This window comes from Haliotis rufescens, unplaced genomic scaffold (genome assembly GCF_023055435.1).
Source record: "Haliotis rufescens isolate VD_foot unplaced genomic scaffold, xgHalRufe1.0.p SCAF_3, whole genome shotgun sequence".
Taxonomy (NCBI): Eukaryota; Metazoa; Mollusca; class Gastropoda; order Lepetellida; family Haliotidae; genus Haliotis; species Haliotis rufescens.
In genome coordinates, this window is record NW_025964001.1 from 4,365,588 (window position 1) to 4,390,573 (window position 24,986).

Genomic DNA, 24,986 nt, shown 5'->3' on the forward strand with positions numbered 1-24,986 from the left:
AAAGTAAGTAGATCTTTTTAGCAAGGATGTAGAAGGTAAACACAGCTAAAACTGCTAAAACAGTAGATTCAAACTTGGTGGCTGTGAAAGGGAGATAACTTCATTCAGACTATTCTCCCACTTTAACTCTTGTCAAGTTTTCTTCCTCAGCTTTGCACAGATAAAACAAGACAAAGTAAATAACAAACTGTCATGAGAGAAACATAACAACATAATAAACTATCTAATAATTATGTTTAGAAAAATAACACTGAAAAAACCTTTTACTTACACCTTAACTAGCGTGAGTCTATTTGACTACTGGAGGGCAAAATCTTGAAAACTTTGTTTCACATGATTCTATATGTGACATCTTGTTTTCATCTACCATCTCAGTAAAACTAGAAAAAATCTTTAGTTCATAAAAAGGTTCACACAGAATAAGATTAATCCAAACGCTATGTGTCCATATTTTCCTTGTCAGGATGCTTCAAGTATCTCTGTTCCTACCGGTCTCTCAAAGACTGTTTGTGTGGTAACAGTGTTGATGTTTTCGGGACTTTTCTAATAAATCGGCTCATTATGAAGACAACACACTCTGTATTCGCCCAGCACATAATCAATGAGTTTGATGTATGCCATTTTCAGCAATATTCCTACAATATCATGCAGGGGGACACCATGGGCTTCATACAATTTACTAATGTGGGGAATCAAACCCAGGGTTTCCGACCGACAAGCCAGCACTCTAACCACAAGGCCACCCCACTGACACCTTAGCAGTCAAGTCTCATGTGGAGTTAAACTACCACCCCTCATTCTATCGACTTCCATGCAGGATTAAAGTGTTTGTTGTACTGATATCATCCTCAAGTAGGAACTATTAATCTGGATTAAAATCCAGTTGCTTGAGGCGAGGTGAAATTGGGTTTAACGTTGCGTCCATGATTATTGCACTTATATAGCGACGTGCAGGCACGTGTGTGTGTGTGTGTGGCTGCTTGTACTAGCCCGGACTGATGCCGATTTATAGTGCTAGGTCACTGAGATACCATGCCGCAGTTTAACATGAATACCCCACTCAGACACAGTATACTGACTCCGAGCTGACCAGTCCTTGTTTTAGCCTCTTAATGCCAAGCGCCAGACAGGGTAACAACAATTAACATCTTTTAACGTCTTTTGGTATGACGCGTCCGGGGATCGAACCCTGGACCTTCCGCTCTCTGGGCAGATGCTCTACCACTGGACCACAGAGGCGGTCCCCATTTGCTTGAAGCCAAGGACATTGTACTTTAGTTTCAGTTGGTATTATGCAAAATCCTACACAGAAAATGTAACCACTTGAATGAGACAAATATAAGATCACGTTTCCCTTCACGATATGTTTTCAAATGATGTGACCAGGTTTAAGACTGTGACCAGTCTTTACAATGAGACTTTTGTTCCCAACAAAAACTGAACGGACCATATAGTTAATAAAACGTTCAGCCATTCCATTCTCATCCCCTTCTCAGTAGTCCTGTGCCACGACTGTGGAATATATTTTACTAAAAGCCAAGTCAAGTCTCGATCAAACTAAACCAAGTCTAGTTTCCTTGATTATGAAACAGAAGAGGAAAGGTTCTTTTGAACAAAAAAAATTACAATTATTTTAAAGAAATGTTTTCATGGACTACGTGTTAGTCTACCATCTCAGCTGTAGCAGCCTATACCCATCCCATTTTCAGCTCTTGGCTGACATTCAGAGCTTTGAGGGTTCCTTAATATGCCTTTATAAAAGTACTTTTATTTCACCTATTACATAACTGTATTTCAGGGACTCCATGTTATGTTGGTCCTTGACGTGACTGTTGACATCCTATTTCAAACCCTCACATCTTGCACCAGATTATCTGCAGCCTCATCAACAACTGATGCCCCTTGGGTCAGTTCACAAATTCTTTCCAAAATATGAATTTTTTCACACATGACAAGACAAGAATGTTCAATAACTCACTGATGAGCAACCAGATTACAGGAACAGCGCTCATTTTCACAGTCATGTGGACCCAGCAAGTCTTGAATGAAGACAAGCTATCGTGGCTGAAAGCCAACAATTACAATCTTAACTTCCAATCACAAAAAGAGCTGCGGTACTTGAAAAGAACATCAGAATAACATGAGGGCCTCTCAAAATGAGTGGCTGAGTGAGTGGCTGAGTGAGTGAGTGAGTGAGTGAGTGAGTGAGTGGTTTAACACCGCTTTGAACACTATTCCAATTATATCACGGTGCAAATCCAAGTGATGCAGGCCACAAACATAAAACCTGAATTGGGGGCAAACCATGATTCAAAACCACAATTCAAATCCACCAACAGGGTCCCCTGTGTCCCCCAAACATCAAATCTTAGTCATGAGTACCAGTGAATGTTTTAGGTTGTGGATGACTCCCAGCTCTACAGTGAGTGTCCCTCACTCCACATCACTCACAGTCTGTCAAGTGTTTTTGTAATATTTTTGTACAATCTGACCCAGTTACTATTTTTGTGAAGACATCCCCATTGCATTCATCCCAACCACAGTGAGGGTGTAGACAGTCACAGCTTCAATTCACTGTATCCCCTCTACTAGCCTTGCTAGTCTGTACTCAACGATAAGTCCATTGACGTATAGTAATTCTATCTTTACAATAGGCAAGTCTAGATAAGCCAACAGTAAGGACGCCAGACTTTTTAATAGTTCTTACTATTTACACAGGATTTATGATATGAACTAACAGTCATTTCCTCAGAGACTTAAGCCTGCAAGTCTACCTATGAGTGAAATAAGATAATACTTATTTCAAAAACATTCCATTATGGGACAGGCGCAATTTTTTAAAATGACCAAACATTATGATTCATATATACATATATACAGACATACATAATTTACATTCCTGTCAACACAAAACCCCATCAATATTACACATTTGATTATATTATACATAAAATGTCATCGGTTGAATAAAATGAAGGGATATTGATTGCTTGAAATGATAGACATGGAAGCAAATGCAATTGATAGCTTCAATTGGTGGCTTCATTATTTGAGAGGATGTAGTGAAATTATTGGTTTTCATGACTGTGGACATTTACATTTTGTGTGGATAATTTCCCAAAGAGTATATTTTTTTCTTGAGTGTTTGGTACAGTGAAGTATGTAGTGTTTTTCATCACCAATGGTTGAACATGTAGAGCATAGCCTCTGATGTAGTGGGGTTGGTGGCTTTGTATGTCTTCCAAGTTCAATATTTAATTTATGGTTACTTCATCTTAGTTTAGAAAAGTGGACTCGAAATTTTCTTATTTTACAGTGACTGAGATAGGGTTCTAATTTTGTTTAATTATTAACTATCCTGTATGTCCTAAGTTTGTTTCCTGTGCCTCTTGTTGTATTTACATCTTGAAGAGATTCCTTGAAGAGGGAGTTGAATTTAGATTTTATTGTCTCTTTGAATATTGGTGATAGGAAATCTGAAGTACTCAAATTGTGTTTTCCTAAGAATAGATTGAGCAGGTAAACCCCATTCTTATCATTTATTCACCAAATATGTACTTTCAGCAAAAGCGTTCTGAAGTATTGTGTTAATGGAAGAACCAACATGGTGTTAGGAATTTGCTATTTGTATTAGTACAGTGTAGATAAGAGGGTAGAGTCCTAGTTCAGCTCGGCTTGCCCAGTTGTGTGTTGTTTTGCTGACACCGAACATGGATTTACAAAATCTGACGAGCTGCGTATCACAGCACTGTTGGAGCACCTCGCATGCTGAGATTATCAGCATTCTTGGCTCAGTATCAGAATATAAGTGATCAAAATAACCACGTTTCTACACACCGGCTTCGAGACCTGGGGTGATATGATCCATATTAAATAATACACTTAAAATAAATCAACCACTCAACATTTACAATGCATTAAGAAAGTTCTGATAACTCAATTGATTCAAGTTAACAGCTTTATGACATGATTTTAATTTCAAGTCTTCTCTGTACTTCAGTTGTTTCCTTGTCTCATACTAAATGTATATATACGTATATAATACAAAATTTCAAACCAATACAAGCACATGGCAAGCAGATAGGGCTGCACTGTCTGTGGTTCAACTAGTCTGACATGGGACATGAAGTGACTTCTCTTTTTAACTGGATTACACATTATTCATTAATAAGGTATTTATGCTTGAAAAATGCTCAAGAGAAAATGTCAATGATATCCTGAGTTCAGTTATCATGGAAACTGCATTGGAATTTGAATACAAATTATATGTTAAAATATTAAAAGACATTCAGGCACTCATAATGCATTAACAAAACATAAAGCAAAGAAAGGGATTCAGTGATAATGGTTAATCGATATATACTACTCAAAAGAAGTTAAAGAACACACGATGTATTCATGTGACTGTAGTTAATGTGTCATGGCTGGTAGGTATTGCAACATACAGCCTACCAGTTGTGGGTGTTCTTTAACTTGTTTTGAGTAGTATATGATAATCTTACGAAAATGACAGATTGTACAGACTTAGCTGAAGCTTGGACTTTAAACCTGAACAGGAGACAATCTGCAGTACTTATAAAGTTTTCTGTTGCTGAAACAAATTTTAGATGACTCAATGGGCACCATTGTGATATGATTATTACCTTTGTATTGGTGAGGTGAGGTGGCACAGTAGTTAAGTGTTTGTTCAACATGCAGAAAGTCTAAGTTTGATTCTCTCATTACAGTTTAAGAAACCCATTGTGGAACACCACTGAACAAGATTCGAATTAGGTCCTCTAAACAGGAAGAACAAGTGGACTAACACTTTTACCATCAGGACTATTTTTAATGGACTTTATTTTCTAACACAAGCATTGTTAGAAAAAGCTGAAGTGTTGCTCTACATTCACATAAACCAAACCACATCATATTTTATGAATTTCAAATCTAAGAGTTTACAATGGCAACAAGAATCTTCATCTATGTCAGATATTCTATGTCAGGATAAACAGTCCAGGACACTGTTCTACAAAACAATCTTTTCGCTAAGACGACTGTAACTCTATTACGTTAACTTAGACATACGACAATTGTAGTGCTAGGATGATCGTAACTCCCTATGTTAACTTGACTTACGACAACTGTTGTGCTAGGATGATCGTAACTCCCTATGTTAACTTGACTTACGACAATTGTTGTGCTAGGATGATCGTAACTCCCTGTTAACTTGACTTACGACAATCCTAGCACTAAGATGATCGTAACTCCCTTTAGGTTAGCTTTGACTTATGACAATTGTGATGCTGGGACTACTTTGTGGAACGGTATATGTCAGTGAGTGAGTATGGTATATCACGGCAGGGGACACCAGAAATGGGCTCCACACATTGTACCCATGTCGGGAATCGAACCCAGGTCTTTGGTGTGGGCTCAGATTGTGAAACTGTTCCAGCTCAGACAAACTGTGGCTTCAGTGTCCCTCCTTGACAAATGTTATGGAGCTCCACGAGCTCATTAGGTATTCCCGGACACCCTGTCCACCTACTTCTCACAGTCGCTGGTGGTGGTGGTGGTGGTAAGCCTATTATCTAAATCCTGCTGCGATACTGCGCATATCTCACACGGTACGGGTTCCGATGATTTACAAATTGCCCAGCTCAGAGAAGTGACTATACATGCCTGATGGGACTCCTCCATTGTGGTTTAATAGAGGCCCATACATAATGTAAGTGGGTGGACCTGCTGATTTTGAGATTTAGGATCACTTTTTCAAATTGCTTTTATACAGAAAAAATATAAATTCAGCATTTGTGCGATCACACATATCAAAACAATTAGATTTTCATCCTGACCTACTCCTTTCATTCATTTACCCCTCCCCCCCCCCCCCCCCCCCCCCCCCCCCCCCCCCTCCCCCGTTTTCAAAACCATGGCAGCCATGTGTCTCCACTAGCCTGTTCTCTACAAGATGGCTTTAAGTGAATGCCAAGATCACATCAAATGGCAAGGGAGTCCACAGCAGTAGAAACTAAGTTTCATTCCACTAGTCCTTATAATGAAAACATAAAGCAAAACCATTAAAATGGCAAATTTCTACTTGTCCTTTTGATACCTTAACTATTGGGCAGTTTGGCAAGGACTACAGGACTTCTGCCAACTTCTAACACTGATCCCAAGTGGTCCAGAACACCACAATTTGCTGTGCAGAGTTGTGGCCCTTAGTCAAGCTAGGATCAGTTGATTATGGATTTGAATCCCAGGTTCCCATGGTAATAATCATTGGTCTGTCAGGACATTACCCATCACGAGCTTCACCAAGTGCAAAATGTCTTCGGCCTTTCTTCCCAGATTAAAGTGAAATTAATCTACACCCAATTACTACTCACTTAAGATTATCAAATGTGCAAATAAAAATCCCTTTTGTAAGTTGGTGAAAGAACAACATTTAATCTAGTCATATAGTCATGAAATAATAGTACTTATACAGCAGTGAGTGAATTGGGTTTGGCAGCACTTTTAGCACAAGAACAGTGGCGGGGGGGGACACCACCCTTTGTATCCATGAGGGAATCGAACCTGGTTCTTCAGTTTTGTTTTTTGGTTGGTTGTTTGTTTCTTGTTTCATGCCGCACTCAGCAATATTCCAGCTATATGACGGCAGTCTGTAAATAATTGAGTCTGGATGAGACAATCCAGTGATTGACATCATGAGCATCGATCCACGCACTTTGGATACGATGACATAATTCAACCAAGTCAGCGAGCCTGACCACCCGATCCCTTTAGTTGCCTCTTACGACAAGCATAGTCGCCATTTACGGCAAGCATGGTTTGCTGGAGACCTATTCTACCCCGGATTGTCTCGAGTCTGGGTCCTCAGTGGTAGAAGTGAGTGCCTTTACAACAGACTTCTCTGCCACCCCATTTACACGAGAAGTTTAATTCATATAAAGATCATACGTATGGTAAATAAGTGAGTGAGTGAGTTTAACACCGCTTTTAACAGTATTCCAGTTTTATCGTGGCGTGTCAGCTTTATGTGGGACGAAAGCCCGAAGTGATGCAGGTCTCAGATGTTTATCACTTCGGTGAAACCCAAGAGCAAGGGTATGGTGCCAACAAACCTAGAAACATAATCGGGGCGAACAAGGATTCAAACCCACAATCATAGGTTTCTGGCGTGACCGAGGGACACAACTCTGCACAATGAATTGCGGCGCCTGAGACGACTGGGCCATACACACAATGTATACAATACTTTGCATGACAGCTTAATTGAAAGCCGAGCCAGACTTTTTGTCTATTGTTACATAGATAACTGTAACTATGGTTACTGAGTGCGGAAATGATAAAAGACATTCCTGTGGGTTAAGCTGTTCCATATTCATGGTGAAACAATGCTTTCTATTGTGTTACGTAATTACAGGTGATCCATGCTCCTAGCAACTGTCTCGAGACAATGCACCTTATTTATTTGGGCGTAACACACATCCCTATTTAATAAAGTAGCCTGCTTTAATGACACACCTTTACACTGATATAATGCCTGCATTACTGTTCTCGCCTTCAATGAAGACATGCAGAAGAACACCAATGTTCTTGTGATAAAGCTTCAGAGAATAAATACCAAGTTAGGTCAAGGAGTATTATTGACTTTCAGTCAGGTCACCTGAAACTTGTTTTCAACATTTTTTTTCTATTTTTTTAATTTCTTGTAGGAAAGTAGTCTTGAATTAACCCTAACATCTATTAACTATTATTTTTTTTATCGCCTCCTGCTCTTGGAATTTACCGGTAGGCTAAGAGAGTCCAGACCCAAGAGAATTCTTTTTAAAAGGAGTCCAACTCAAGTTAAGAATGACATATCCTGAACTTTAGGATTGTGTCGAGCTCCATATGGGTTTTATTCTTTTTATTTTGTAGATATATATTTTTAAACATGATAACTTTATTTCTGTGATTAAAGGTCAGTCGAAGAGAGTGCTTAAACCAAGACATCAAATTGGCATGGCTATATATCCCTTTCAAACATAAACCATATCTGACACTGATGAAAGCTACCAATAACACTGGCCAATAAATCACTTTCTTAAACTCCGGGGAAATATGAGAATTACTGGAGTGCAAATCCCACATTAAACACAGACCACTGCACATGCCTCACAAGGGGATGGCCCGGGAACAGACAGTAAAATAATGTTTTGTTATGAAAATCATTCTTGACATGAAAAAACCCTTTCATGTCCGATTGTAAAGGCCATTCAGTCCATGTAAATTACATTTAGGATCAAAGATAAAACTTCCCATTTATGTCAGAAAGTTGTCCACACATATTTTACTTTTGGAGGGTATTAAATTCCCATACCACACCTCCTCAATAAGCAGTGAGTGGAATAAAGGAGAGTGATATCTCCCCGGTACATACACACAGATCTGGGGTAGATTTACACCGTTCTACCAAGCCAGCCATGCTTGACATTGGCACTGCATGCTCACAAGGCCAGATCAAACAGCAGACAAAATAGTGTTTTTTTATGTCACTGTTGTTTTCTTAATAATTCCATGCCAAATGTTAAAACTAAAATAATAAATTGAAATACAAATATTTTTTTAAAATTACAAATTATTTAAATACAAAATTTTCCAAGAATTCAGGATTTATGATATTTCTTTCATTTTATATTTTCTTTGCTAAATTTATGTTGAAATACAAATATTTTTTATAAAGCTTAAAAATTGTTTAAAAACAAACATCAAAAATCAGGATTTATAATCTTTCTTTCATTCATATTTTTCTACTAAATTTATGGAAGGATTCTACACAAACAAAAAGGAAATTTGTCTTACCAACATTGGCATAATGACCAACAGATGCTCTTCATAGTTGAGAGGGGAATAGTTTGTGTCATTCTACATTTCTTTAACTACACAGTTGCAGGCAGCCAGTCAGTCATAAAACCATCGCGAACAGATGAATAGTTGTTGTCAGTGTTATTATCATACTACAGTCATGACGAACTGCAATGGATTTCAGACAGACATATCAATGTTATGACTGAATCTCTCCACAAAGAACCCAAACAACCCTGATGATACAATAACAAGAGACTCCTTCAAATAGTACACCACACAGGTAGATTTGTAAAGACACGCTCACTTCAATCACTGAATGCTACAAGTTTGGAGGAAAGTGATTACTGGGCTACCTTTTTCTCATATTTATCATAATAAAACAAATATTCCCAAAATAACATCCACCTTTGGTGGGTCCCGGGAGGAGACTTGAATACGGAGGAAACTGAATAGATAATTGCAACAAATTTATGAAGACAAGACTAACGATCTAACTGGGTATTTAATGTCACTACATTTTATGACATCAAATTCTGGATTCACACTTTTTGACGAGTGTATTGATTTATTTTGAAAAAGAAACACAAATTTATCATTTTCCTTGGCATTCAATTTGTAGTAGAAGAGTTAAATATAGAGTGTGAAACAGGGTCTGTACCTTTCAAGAATCAACAGAATTTCAGGAATTCAGTTGCAGCAGAGTGTGCAGACATTTGCAATAGAATCCTTCAGACTGAATGTTTGGCTTGTGTAGTCTGGCGCTTTCTCATACATGGCATGATGGCATTTCAAAACTACAGAATTGGAACCTAATTTTAATCAAATATCTTTTGCCTGCAGCTATCTTTGTATTGTGCACTCAGGAAATTAGTATTAAAGTGATGCAGGGAAGACATTATATGCAGTTAACCCTTCTTTTCTAAAAAAATAAGCAAGCCCTGTTTTATTGAAAAATAATTATATATGCATCTTTGTAGGACATAAAATAATGTGCCCTTTTCTTGCAGACACATGTGCAGAGAAAACTGTTGTCGTCCTGTAAGTGTACGCCATTCAATCAAGGATGAGTTGTGTTCTCTCATGAGTTGTGATGTCACCCCATACCATTACACTTCAACCCCTAAACTGACGACCTTGAGTAACGCAAGCGCTGCTAAAACGTTCTCTCAACACCTGCAGAACCCTTGCACGCCCATCAGAGCTGTCCAGATGAAACTGGACATATCTGTGAACAGTATATGGTCCTTGTCTTAGTCTTGTCACCTGAACCTCAGATGCTGTCTGCACCAATCTAGGCATGCCTGCCGGTAACGTTGAAGCACAATTAGACATATCCCTGGATGTCACAATTAGACATATCCCTGGATGTCGGGCGGATGTAGTGCTCCTGCAACCACTGATGAATGGTTCTGCCACAAGCTGGTCTCAACTCAGGAATTGTCTGCGGTGTTAATGTGTAAGTTTGGTATTGATTCCGTAGATGAACCAACCATATGTGGTTGTCTTGTTGATGTGACGTCACACGTGGACGAGCATGGACAAGTCATGAGTGTTGCCCTGCTTTAGTTAATGTCTCCAAAGAGTTGATATTGTGTTTCGATGAAAATTAAAATGTCTGGCAACTTTGTTTTGCACCATTCCTGTTTGCAGCATACCCACCATGCGTAGCCATTGATTTTCAGTGAACCATGTCATCGTGTAAGCGCTTTTTACAATTAAACATAAGTGTTTCTATGAGCATCTGATAGATAAAACAATCACTGTGTGCTGTACTCATTGAAAAAAACATGAAAAAGCACATGCAAATTATGAATCACAACCTTAAAGTTGAGATGTCTTCATGAATATGTATTGAAAGATGATTATTAAATTTCAGAATAAATGTATTTTAATTGAACTTTTTATGAAGCATGGTTACTTTTTTCCATAGATGTAGATGTTTTAACAGTTCAAGTTGTTTGGAAAGTGGGGTGTGGTGTTTCACTGGAGTTAACCCAGTCATTGCAGATGTTTGTAATACAATAGGATCATGGACTGGCTGATTATAACCTTCTAGCTTCTGCTGTGCTGTGACAAGACGTGACAATCTGTGGGAGACATGGATCTCCAGCTAACATGAAGTGACACACAATATTTGCCCCAGTGTGTTCCCATGGGAAATGTGGGAGCAGGGCAAGACAGGCCGGCTCCACCTCACACCTCTCACCCACCCTCATTAAGGTTGGAGTGTACCATCATTAGCCCTGTTGGTGCTTAAGACTCCAAGGCCTGTCAGGCAAGAAGATGGCGAGGGGAGGGCGAGGCAATGGTTAGGGGAGGGCGAGGCAATGGTGAGGTGATGGTGAGACAATGGTGGGGTGATGGTGAGACAATGGTGGGTTGATGGTGAGGCAATGGTGAGGTGATGGTGAGACAATGGTGGGGTGATGGTGAGGCAATGGTGAGGTGATGGTGAGACAATGGTGGAGTGATGGTGAGACAATGGTGGGGTGATGGTGAGGCAATGGTGAGGTGATGGTGAGGCAATGGTGGGTGATGGTGAGGCAATGGTGAGACAATGGTGGAGTGATGGTGAGGCAATGGTGAGGTGAGGGTGAGACAATGGTGGGGTGATGGTGAGGTGAGGCTATGGTGAGGTGAGGGTGAGACAATGGTGAGACAATGATGGGGTGATGGTGAGACAATGGTGGAGTGATGGTGAGGCAATGGTGGAGTGATGGTGAGGCAATGGTGGAGTGATGGTGAGGCAATGGTGAGGTGAGGGTGAGACAATGGTTAGGAGAGGGTGAGGCAATGGTGAGGTAAGGGTGAGACAATGATGAGGTGAGGGTGAAACGATTATGAGCGTGGCTAATCAAGCACAATGGACAACACTGCGCCTGAACCCATGGAAGTTTACATTGTGACATGACATAAGTGTTTCTGGATTCACTGAATTAAATATTTAAGCACTTTTTAAGAGGCACTATAGTTATAGATCAAATTCTAAATTATTTCAAATTAAAATCACACACAAATGTGTAAACAAACAATTACACAAACCACAATTTTACATATTTCTAGCGAGTGGAGGGTGAGGCAATGGTGAGGTGATGGCGAGGCAATGGTGAGGTGATGGTCGTAACATAGGTGATCAAACAATGGACAACACTGGGCCAGGACATGGAGTAGTTTAAATGGTGACAACTGGTATGCCAGACCCTAGAGAATCTATGAAGTCCAACTCAAGTCTAGAATGATTGGGCAAGTCTAGACTGCCTCTGCTCTTGGTGATATATATTTATAAATAAGACAACTTTATTTCTGGGACTATACATGTCAGTCTAATGATGGCATCACATCAGAGTATCAGGGTTCACTGAATACAATATTAAACCACTGTTTATGAGGCACTGTAGTTCACCTGCATTTTTGCATATTTGGATAATTTTAGAACAAATTCTAAATTATTAAAAAAAAAAAAATCACGCCAGAATGTGCCAACAAACAATTACACAAACAGTGAGTGAGTGAGTGAGTATGGTTTTATGCCCTTTAGCAATATTCCAGCAATATCACGGCGGGGGACACCAGATATGGGCTTCACACATTGTACCCATGTCGGGAATCGAACCCGGGTCTTCGGCCGACCGCCTCAATTACACAAACAACAATTTTACTTATTTCTACACATGAGTGGATGTGTAAGGGATAATATCATAAGCATCGATCCACACAATTGGGATCAATTGGGATCGATAATATGCACCAATCAAATCAGCGAGTCTGACCATCCGATCCCGCTAGTCACCTCTTACGACAAGCAAGATGCCTTTTTACGGCAAGCGTGGGTTGCTGAAGACCTATTCTACCCCGGAATCTTCACAGGTCCAATCATCGGTAACAGGTGGGGAAGATCATTTCTAGCTCTCATCCTATGTTAAGCAGACACATCAAATACCCTAAATACCGTTCAAGCAGCATCAACACTTAATTCACTAACAACAGGCTGGGTTCATAGTTAAATTGAAGCTTTGCCATAACCCTTCCACATTGTTTTGTTTCATTGTTTAAATCACATACATTTTTTCAACATTTGATTGTGTCATTGTTAGGATAATGCCTGACATTTTTAACGATGCATTAGAATTGATCCAATTTCTCTCAATGATGTTTTCCCCCCACATACAAACTTGATTCAGCTTTGAGGTACAACAATCTGTTTGAGGAGAATTTATGGATCTCAACATATATATTATGAGGAACACAACGTTTCGGAGTATATACTTCCTTCTTCTTCATGAATGATGGAGTAAGCACACACTCCAAAATGTTGTGTTCCTCAAAACAAAGAAGTTGACATCCATAGATTCTCTTCTTTATGTGTACCACTTCTCAGTGCCATTCAAAGACTTGATCTGTGTTCAGGTTGAGAAATTAACATGTAGTCTGTCATACAGACCCTGAAACAAATATATCCAATACATCCCATGCAAGTCTATAATAGTTGGCAAGTCTAGATGACTGCAGTATCAGGAAAGAAGAAAGTCTCGGGGCTACTTTTTATTTCATTTTATAACTATAATTAAACAACTTTTTATTCTGTAAAATATGTTCATTTGGGCAGAGACCATAAAATAATATTTGATGATCTCTGACTTGGGAGACGAGATGTCAGTCGAGTGTTTCAGGTTGAACACTGGGCCTGTTGTACAGAAAGTTGGAGGTCAGCGGCATCTTGTCTGACGTATCTCTTTAACCTCCAGATGGCTAGTTGTGTTGCCATCATGACCTTATCCCCTTACAGCTGCACCCCCTTACCCCCGACATGACCAACATGTCTGAATTATACATTGACTTACAATGTGGGGCCTCTGGGTTACTTCAGGAAATACCCAATGACCAAGACGTCTGAATTATACATTGACTTACAATGTGGGGCCTCTGGGTTACTTCAGGAAATACCCAATGACCAAGACGTCTGAATTATACATTGACTTACAATGTGGGGCCTCTGGGTTACTTCAGGAAATACCCAATGACCAACACGTCTGAATTATACATTGACTTACAATGTGGGGCCTCTGGGTTACTTCAGGAAATACCCAATGACCAACACGTCTGAATTATACATTGACTTACAATGTGGGGCCTCTGGGTTACTTCAGGAAATACCCAATGACCAACACGTCTGAATTATACATTGACTTACAATGTGGGGCCTCTGGGTTACTTCAGGAAATACCCAAGGAAATTGTTTCCCTCTTTGCATAAAAGATTCCTTTACATCTCTGCATGGAAATAGAAAACCCTAAATTGTGTACATTGAACATTGGACACCCTCTGTTGGCATTTTGTACAGATGTGATTCTATAAATGTAGATATTTAATAATTGATAATTGACTTTCAATATCTTTAAACAGAAGCAGCTAAATAAGTGTATACATTTTTATGCATGAAAGTCGATTCTTTTTAAATTTTATTTTTCAGTGAAGGAATTTTTTTAATTATTATTTTATATATTATTTGGAAGAATGTTTTAAGGTTTAGATATGATTCAAAATATAAAATATAAAACATGAATTTGTGGACAATAGAATTTCTGGGGAGAGTGTTGTTTACACATTTGATCAGTGTGTACAGAAAATGTTTTTATTTTATAGAATTTCCCACATGCATATCATGGAAAAAAAAAGAAAAGTTAGAAATTTTTAATGAAAAGTTTAAAGTTTTTAATGTATTTTTCTGCCTGGTTTGATAGGTCGATCTGTTCAAACCAAGAGGTAGGTTTCGTGGGGAGCAAAGATTCTTCACAGGTCTTGTTCTATTTGTATACTATTAAGTAGTTTCAGTAGATAAATAAAGCAAAACTTGCAGCTTATCTTTACTCCTTGAAATACATTCCTTTGTTGAGTTTAGTTTTGGCAATTTTATTAGCTTAGGTTAGTCATAATAACAATACAATTGTATTTCAATATATATTTTTTATTTGGCATGAAGTTGTTTTGGTTGTGGGTTTAGTGGGGAAAAGAAATGCTAATACTGTTTAAGGTGCAGGATGTTTTATATTTGTACAGCAACATGTATGTATTTTCTTCTTACAAGGACCTCTCCGTGCAGTGGCCTGAGATAACATGCAATGCATTTCAAATATTATTTCAAAAGTTAATGGCTACATTTGCTTTAAACTAAAAATGATACAACATGATATTGAATAACTTAAGAATAAGGGTTATTTCTATGAAAGGGCTGTTGACTGAAAATGTAGGACTAAAACGTGAAACCAATAATGGGATTGCTTTATAAAGTTAAGTTGATCATGACAGATTAACTATAGGCACATGAAAGAATCGGGTGTTCTTTCATTTCTTTTGAGTAGAATGTGTCAATATAGTTCTTTCATTTTTACACCCGTCAAGATCCGGGTTAGAATAGGTCTTCAGCAATCCATGCTTGTTTGAGAGGCGACTAACTGGATTGGGTGGTCAGGCTTGCTGACTTGGTAGATGCATGTCATCGTATCCCAGTTGCGAGGATCGATGCTCATGCTATCAGTCACTGGATTGTCCGGTCCAGACTCGATAATTTAAAGACCCCTGTCATACAGCTGGAATATTGCTGAGTGTGGTGTTAAAGAACAAATGAACAAACAAATCTTTCATCTTTAACATATTGAAAAACATTAACAAAATGATAGAATTTCCCTTTCTGGATGATGACCAAAGATGAGACAAACAGGTTGAACCCAATGAAGGTGAGCGTTCAGCAGAGCATCTAATGCCACCACATATTTAACTGGTCCTAGCAGGTTGAACCCAACGAAGGTGAGCATCAAGCGGAGCATCTAATGCCACCACATATTTAACTGGTCCTAGCAGGTGGGACCCAGCCAAGGTGAGCGTCCAGCGGAGCATCTAATGCCACCACATATTTAACTGGTCCTAGCAGGTGGAACCCAGCCAAGGTGAGCGTCCAGCGGAGCATCTAATGCCACCACATATTTAACTGGTCCTAGCAGGTGGGACCCAGCCAGGGTGAGCATCAAGCAGAGCATCTAATGCCACCACATATTTAACTGGTCCTAGCAGGTGGAACCCAGCGAAGGTGAGCATCAAGCGGAGCATCTAATGCCACCACATATTTAACTGGTCCTAGCAGGTGGGACCCAGCCAAGGTGAGCATCAAGCGGAGCATCTAATGCCACCACATATTTAACTGGTCCTAGCAGGTGGGACCCAGCGAAGGTGAGCGTCCAGCGGAGCATCTAACGCCACCACATATTTAACTGGTCCTAGCAGGTGGGACCCAGCCAAGGTGAGCATCAAGCGGAGCATCTAACGCCACCACATATTTAACTGGTCCTAGCAGGTGGGACCCAGCCAAGGTGAGCATCAAGCGGAGCATCTAATGCCATCACATATTTAACTGGTCCTAGCAGGTGGGACCCAGCCAGGGTGAGCATCAAGCGGAGAATCTAATGCCACTATTTAGATTCCCTCTATGGCCAGATCATGCTTCTCCACAATATTGCACATGAAATATTGATGAAGTTCTGACACAGACATGAAAATTGAATCACTTTAATCAGCACAGCCACTTGATCTGGGAACATGTCCCCATGTTGCTCGAACACGGGATGTGCGGCCAAGCAGAACACTGACACATGCTCTTGAATAATGTGGACAAGTGTGGGAACAGTGCTGGGGTGAGAATGAACAAATAAATCTCTCGTACATATTTAAATCAGGCATGAATGATTAAATGGAACAAAATGGAATTTGACCATTTGAATAAATGCTACACACGCATAATTCAATTATCAAAAGTGGATTTGGTGAGTATTGCAGCAACTCCAGTTATAAGAAACTCTTTAGGATCTGCAAAGTACATATGCCATTAACCTCAACAGAACCTAAAATATCCCACCTGGGTGATAAGAATTGATTTCATGATATATGACCACAACAATATCTGTGACAAGGGATTTATCTGCACTCCAGTACATGCTCCCTTGGCGGGCACATTGGCAAAAAAAAAAGTGATTTCTTTCAAACATGGGATTTATTTTAACATTCTAATTCTTAAGTGAAGAAGTATTTTAAACATGTTATATTGTAATTTAACATTGCATTGAACGCAACAATAAATTTGTCTTCTATATTTCTTTCAAACATGGATTTATTTTAACTTTCTAATTCTTAATTGTAGAAGTATTTTAAACATGTTATATTGTAATTTAACATTGCATTGAACACAACAATAAATCAAATCCTCTTCTTTATTGATCATGTGTGTGAATAGCACTGAAAACAAGTTACCTCTACAGAACTAAAGCATTAGTTATCATTGGTTATGACTAACAACATGAATGGCAAAATTCTTACATCAATATTTGGGAATTTGTACTGACTGAACAGGTGTAAATAAAGCCATGGTGAATATGAAAAGTTATGCCACTTACAGGTTCCTCCTGGGGAGAAGACACCACAGCGAAGTACATCCCTTCCAAGTTCCTGTATGTCAGGATACATCCATAGCTTACACAAGTTTACAATCCAGGCTCACAACACGTTACACAACCTCCAGCCAACACACAGCACATTATGAATGAAAAGTGTCAAGATCTCATGTTCGTCCTCCCATGTATATCCACGTTTCCCTGTCAGAACCCTACTGAACTGTGTAGCATTAAATGGTCTTTCCCACTGAGTTATCACTCACACTGTACCACCAGCTGTGAGGCAGGTTGAAGAACAGCAGTGACACTCTCAGGTACATACGCCTGATAACACCCTCTGGTATATACCAAGGTGGAGATAACACTATGTATCCTGGCTGGGTGTTAAATGTTTTATACACTGGCCAGTTACATCTGACGGCATGTACAGTGGTGTTATTCTATGTACCTGTACACACAAGTCAGTGGGAGACACTTGGTGCAGCCAATAGTCTACAGGCGACACTGTAGCGACACTTGTCTACACACTATACTCCGTTCATTGAGAAATCCTATACACATCTTGACTGGGAGATTGGAAAGTTCACAGCCGGGTGGCAATGGTGTGAAGTCTTGGACAGGTTGAGAATGAAACCAGGTGACAGCTGATGGTCACACGATCAGGGTTGGACGGAGTCTGACACAGGGACCCAGTCTGGGACCAGGTAGAGGGGACCAGGTAGAGGGGACCAGGTGAGAGACCATGTAAGAAGCAGGAGACTCTACCTTACACACCGGCTGTCAAGAGCAATACTCTCCTTCTTACACCCATCAGCCTTCTCCCAACTCTATTGTGAGGCCACATAACCCACTTTCTAACCATGATACAAAAATCACATTCTTCCAAGATATGTAATTACCAACATGTAGAGTTATCATACTGATATTTTGTTACATAATACAATAACTTATTAAGCAGACGCAGTGACTACGATTTGAATAACGACAGATTATCTCTTAACACTAAAGTGTCCACTGATAAGATATTATTACAATGCATTATTCAACCGGTATCTCTCATATCTCCACCCTCTGATAATGGAACAATCTGTCGAGCAAAATTAATAAATCTCCCATGAGAAAGTCGTTGTGCAGAGAGGGTGTACGCTTGATGTCTCCTTCATGGGTTTAACAAGGCATTTGACCGTGCTGATTAACCACACAGGGTATTAGGTTCCTAAAGGGGTAGTTTCTCCTGTGCTGGGATCCATTGTGTTTTATACACCAGTGTTATTGGTTGTTATGAGTTCGGGTCAGCTTACGTGGAAAGAAAAGCCGACAGGTTTATGCTGGGTCATTGGTTTGCTTTTACCCACAGCACTTACAGAGGGAGAGGGGTTACCTGGTCTCCACAAAGACTGAATGATAGACTGGAAACAGTAGAAGCATGAATGTAGAAACATACTTCTACTGTTGCGGTAAAAACTGTGTTAATATCTTAGTTGATTTTAACACCGTCATTAAACCTCAGATCCATTTCCTATTAAAGTCAATTACTCATATAAATGAGAGGGTGGGTCACAATTTTGGGAGAGTCAGGAAAGAAATGTCTGGAAAATGTTGAGAATATATACTACTGAAAATAAACTAAGAGTGTGTGAGTGAGTCGGGTTTAAAGCCGTTTTTAACAGTATTCCAGTTATATCACGGCATGTCAGCTTAATGTGGGAGGAAAGCCCCATGTGATGCAGGTCTCAGATGTTTACCACTTCGGTGAAACCAACAAGCATGGGTATAGTGCTGACAAACCTAGAAACACAATGGGGGCGAACCGGGATTCGAACCCACAATCATAGGTTTCTGGCGCGCCCAAGGGACGCAACTCTGCACAGCAAATTGCGGCGCCTTAGACGACTGGGCCACCCGTGCCCCCAAAGAAATTAAGAACCACTTACCAGGTAATCTTTTCATATGACTACATGTATTGTTAATCTGTCATGGTCATGACAGATTAACTATAGTCATATGACACGAAAAAACGTGTTTGAGTAGCATGCATGTAAGAGTGATATTTATTACTATGTTCACAGTAATAGGCATATTGGGGAGGTCCTGAAATATCAAGGAAATTGACTGTTTTGGGATGGTCATTAAATACTGATAGGGGAAGTCATGATTTCTCAATTGACTCATGGACAAAAACCCAGTGGTCTAGTTCCCCTGCGATCTCCACTGAGTCAGCTACTGGCCCTACTCCACCCAAACAACAACACACATACATTGGGGAGCAACCATTTGATTATCATCGGGGAGTAAGCAGGTTGGGTGGTTGGTTTGAGATGAGCATATTTTTTTCATGTTAAGGAGCTCAATTATTTTTTTCAACGCAAACTCACTTATTTACAAAAATATAAATTCAAATTACAAACTGTATTTTTTTTACACTTGTCTGCAAGAAAAGAAAAAAATCTCTTCCCCTTCGGAAATCAAATGGTCGCTCCCTTTCAAGTAAGAGCTACACCTGATAGGAATTCAATATCTTTTTATCTGTTGTATTCATTTTCTATTCCATCATATCAGTGGATATCCCAGAATGGGTTATCAGTATTTATCTGGGCAAGAAATAACAGAAATGTATAACAGTCCTTTGGGTTTACCAACACCCAAACATAATGAGCACAATTAGTGTGACATTCAGCTTGAAGCCCAATTGACATGTCTAACACAAACAAAACACGCAGCAGCATGTGAAATGTGAGGTGTCAATATTTGTAGGTTGACGACTTTTGACATGGCAGCCACCAATAGCTGTCAACAATGATAATGAGATGGTATTCAGAAACATCACTCTGGGTTATGTCGCGCCAGGTAACACACATACACTTGCTCCCCCACCCCTTCATGATTTCCACGTGTACCAAACAGCTGAAAGTATTAATATACTACTCAAAAGAAGTTAAAGAACACCCGATTCTTTCATATTACTGGAGTTAATCTGTCTTGGCATGTGAGATTAACTATAGTAATATGAAAGAATTGGGTGTTCTTTAACTTCTTTTGAGTAGTATACATATCTGTGTTTGTGTGTAGTTTGTAAAACAGTTGACATACTGCTCAACATTTGATAGGGACTGACAGTGTTAGAAATAAGTGCCTGGAGTCAGGCACACGGCAGGAAGGTCTTGTGTCGGGTTTCTAATTTGTATGGGTTGTTATGGCCTGCAGTAAAGTTATGTGTTGATTTATTTGTCACAACAAGCTGCAATGTTTCAAATGAGTGAATGAGATGGATTTTATGCCGCTTTTAGCAACATTTCAGCAACATCACGATGAGGGACACAAGAGATGGGCTTCACATGTTGTACCTCATTTAGGGCCTGAAGAGTTTAGTTAGGGCCTACAGCGTCTAAAGTCCTTGGGAGACTTTGGGTTTCATACAGTCACAGGAGAGATTGTGGGTTTCATACAGTCACAGGTGCGATTGTGGGTTTCATACAGTCACAGGGGAGATTGTGGGTTTCATACAGTCACAGGAGAGATTGTGGGTTTCATACAGTCACAGGTGCGATTGTGGGTTTCATACAGTCACAGGGGAGATTGTTGGTTTCATACAGTCACAGGGGAGACTCTGGGTTTCATAGTCACAGGGGAGATTGTGGGTTTTCATACAGTCACTAGGGATTCAAACCCTTGAAACTGAGACAATATTCTATTTAACAGTTTCTCAATCTTTGTTTCTAGTCAATCTGCATAAAATCACAGGGGAGACTGTGGGTTTCATACAGTCACAGGGGAGACTGTGGGTTTCATACAGTCACAGAGGAGACAGTCAATCTGCATAAAATCACAGGGAGGACTGTGGGTTTCATACAGTCACAGAGGAGACTGTGGGTTTCATACAGTCACAGAGGAGACAGTCAATCTGCATAAAATCACAGGGGAGACTGTGGGTTTCATACAGTCACAGGGGAGACTGTGGGTTTCATACAGTCACAGGGGAGACTGTGGGTTTCATACAGTCACAGGGGAGACTGTGGGTTTCATACAGTCACAGGGGAGACTGTGGGTTTCATACAGTCACAGGGGAGACAGTCAAACTGCATAAAATCACAGGGGAGACTGTGGGTTTCATACAGTCACAGGGGAGACAGTCAATCTGCATAAAATCACAGAGGAGACTGTAGGTTTCATACAGTCACAGGGGAGACTGTGGGTTTCATACAGTCACAGGGGAGACTGTGGGTTTCATACAGTCACAGGGGAGACAGTCAATCTGCATAAAATCACAGGGGAGACTGTGGGTTTCATACAGTCATAGGGGAGACTGTAGGTTTCATACAGTCACAGGGGAGACAGTCAATCTGCATAAAATCACAGGGGAGACTGTGGGTTTCATACAGTCACAGAGGAGACAGTCAATCTGCATAAAATCACAGAGGAGACTGTAGGTTTCATACAGTCACAGGGGAGACTGTGGGTTTCATACAGTCACAGGGGAGACTGTAGGTTTCATACAGTCACAGGGGAGACTGTGGGTTTTCATACAGTCACCAGGGATTCAAACCCTTCAAATTAAGACAATATTCTATTAAACAGTTTCTCAATCTTTGTTTCCAGTCAATGTGCTGTTAAATATGGTGCAGAGTATCTCTTACAACCATCTTACGGGGTAAAAAAACCCTCTCTGAATCAGAAAAATAAAATGTAAACAAGACAATGATATGTTATTTTGGAATACCAGAGATTCCTCTGCAGCCTTCACATGTCTGGAGGTAGCACCCGACAAGTGCAGCATCCATGTCTGTGACGACTCCCGCTCCACTGCCTGCTGGGAGCAGATGTGGAGAGAGACACTACCTATCACTTACAGCCAATCCCATTGGACGACTCAGAAACACAAATAGACCAACACGGGATGCCACAGGCTTACCTCAGGCCCAGAATAAAAAGCCCTGTGAAGTAACTCATCTCAATGATGCATATGCCTTGAAATAACGCTGAGACTTTTTCAATTTATTTGGTTGTAATTGGCCGCCTCAAAGGCCTGGCTGGTGGCAGTTATAGGACTGTTATACTGACCACATGGGCACGTAGTTGGCCATCTGCAACAACAGGACACGATGGTGGGGGGCAGGGCAACACATGCTCTTATCAAATTTAGGTAATGCTGGATATCCAAAACAGATTTTTCATGGGTCTAGGTTTTCTGGCTTCAGGGATACATTCCCCACAGCGTCTCTATCACATTGTGTTCAACATGTTTCAGGGAAGACTAAACCCCATAAAACTTCAAAAAGAAAGTGATGATCAAACGCGTAATGTGTAGATAAGGTCAGAGCATTTCATTTTTTGTTTGGGATGCCAAGATGCATGGTGTGACAAGAAGATTGATTACAATTCAGGGCACGACTGGTCAAGGCTACTTGCTGATGTTTTTTTGGTTAATAGATTTTGCATTAGATACAGTGAGTGAGTGAGTGAGTGAGTTGGGTTTAACACAGCTTTTAACAGTATTCCAGTCATATCGCGGCGTGTCAGCTTAATGTGGGAGGAAAGCCCGAAGTGATGCAGGTCTAAGACGTTTACCACTTAAGTGAAACCCACAAGCACGGGTATGGTGCTGACAAACCTAGAAACATGATTGGGGCGAACCAGGATTCGAACCAACAATCATAGGTTTCTGGCGTGCCCAAGGGATGCAACTCTGCACAGCGAATTGCGGCACCTTAGACGACTGGGCCATCCGTGCCCCCTGCATTAGATATAAGAGCAACTAGCGATTGAAATAAGCTAAATTTTGCTGCTTCAGGATTGGCTTATCTGCTCAAAAAGTACTGATTTTTTATTAGTTATTAATAAAAATAAAATAAAAAAATTATAAAAAGTTCAGAGAATTATATATTTTTGGTACAACAGAGTAAGTGAATATTTATATAAAAAAATAGTCAAGATAAACATGATCAAAATCGCGAAATCCTTGTGAATTATATATTTTGGGCACACTATTTTAACATTTTTACCAGTATTTTTCCACGATAAAACTGATAAAATCAGTACAATCCTTGTGATCTTGGAAATGCCATTACCTATAAATATTTCCATACAAAATCGCCAGTTTTGGAAATCTTGTAATGTATTAATTTTCGCATCATACACATTAACTCTTATTCAAAGACATCCATCCATCCATCCATCCATCCATCCATCCATCCATCCATCCACACACACACACCTACATACATATATCTACATACATACATACATCTACATACATATATACCCCCCCCACACACACACACACACACACATCCCCCCCACACACACATCCAGTCACACGATAGTACTCCTACTGATTTTGTTGAAACAAAAAACACCATCTTGAACAGTTTGAATTACGTCTGCTGTATGACTGTAGAGACTCTGTTGCTTATGAATAAAGAATATAAAACGTCAATGAAAGAGCCTTAGTTTTCTGCCAAAACTGATGCCATTTGGCATAAAGGGCAATGAGACTGTGAAAACTGTATGAAAGGACCGCTGAAAATCAGTGATAACACCAGGTGTTCACGAAAAGGGTAAACATAACCTGCCCTACCAGAAGCACCCGCCATTCACACAATTGGCATAAAAACAGGCTGAAACATGTTTAAGAAATGTTTGCAAAAAAAGGGGCGATGCTTAACTTATTTCTTGGTGTATTAATGATATATGAACTCATCCGGACATTATGCCCTGAAAGACATCACACCATCTTTAATCATGTAAATGGCTCTAACAGTTTTTTGTCAAATTGGCCTAAACTCATCCCTAAGTAGTCGTCTTATTCATTAATACACCTATCAGTCTGCATGTTTACACTATAAACTGATAAAGAGCATTTGTAAATATCAGGGCGAGACATCTCAAATATCACAAAATATCTCCCCAAAATAAATTTCAAGCACTGACAGATTGCACTCAGGGAAAATATACCATTCTGATATATCAACTTTCCTCCTCATCTTCTGATCAGACAAAACCTTTATCTGTAACAACAAGCCGAGACAGTGGTATGAAGAAGACCTGGAGGTTTTTGACAGCTCCACACAATCGGCTCCCTGGGATCAGCCCCTGGGATCAGCCCCTGCTGGGATGATGTGAGATATGTCACAGTAACACTATCTCCTGTGATATTACCAAGAGTTTCTAGTGCACAATGCGATCCCACTCCACAGGCTGATAAAACATCGTATACAAACGGGTGAATGAGTGATGCTTTACACCAGATATATCAAAGGGGGCACTGATGTTGGCTGCACACATTGTCCCAAATGTCTGGAATCAAACCTGGACCTTCAGTGGAACCAGCAAACGTCTGAAGGCTACACTACTGCCCAACAGGTGGTCAAATGTCACATATACTACTCAAAAATTGTTAAGGGCCACCTGATTGTTTCATAGCACTATTGTCGATCTGTTATGCAGTGATATATTAACGATGGTAACATGTAGGGTGGAATTGAGCAGTATATCCATGCTACATTGGAAAAATAATAATATTCCAGCCATTCAAATATTTTTTTTGATCATGTGACATTCTTCAACATTGGCATACATGTTTGTACAGCGTATATCTTACTTTATTTTATTTAATTTTATTTAATTTCATTCAATATGTTCAAAATTATACATTTTAACATAGGTACAAATAGATAATGTGCATATATTTTCAATATGAACTCTCTTTATGGTCAA

The 24,986-nt window shown here is 39.8% G+C and overlaps 1 protein-coding gene across 3 annotated transcripts in view; it reads right to left on the minus strand.

Annotated features, from left to right (window-relative positions):
• The window catches only part of LOC124131846 (apoptosis-stimulating of p53 protein 1-like), a 137,994-nt gene that overhangs the window by 95,157 nt on the left and 17,851 nt on the right, over window positions 1-24,986 (minus strand). The window contains exon 1 of one of the 3 annotated variants that reach the window (XM_046495339.2): window positions 17,277-17,772. The exons of the other annotated variants lie outside the window; for them this stretch is intronic. Within the exon in view, the coding sequence (XP_046351295.1) occupies window positions 17,277-17,315 (39 nt within the window). The 5' untranslated portion in view covers window positions 17,316-17,772. Of the gene's footprint in view, window positions 1-17,276; window positions 17,773-24,986 lie in introns of those variants that run through there. 3 annotated transcript variants of the gene reach the window in all.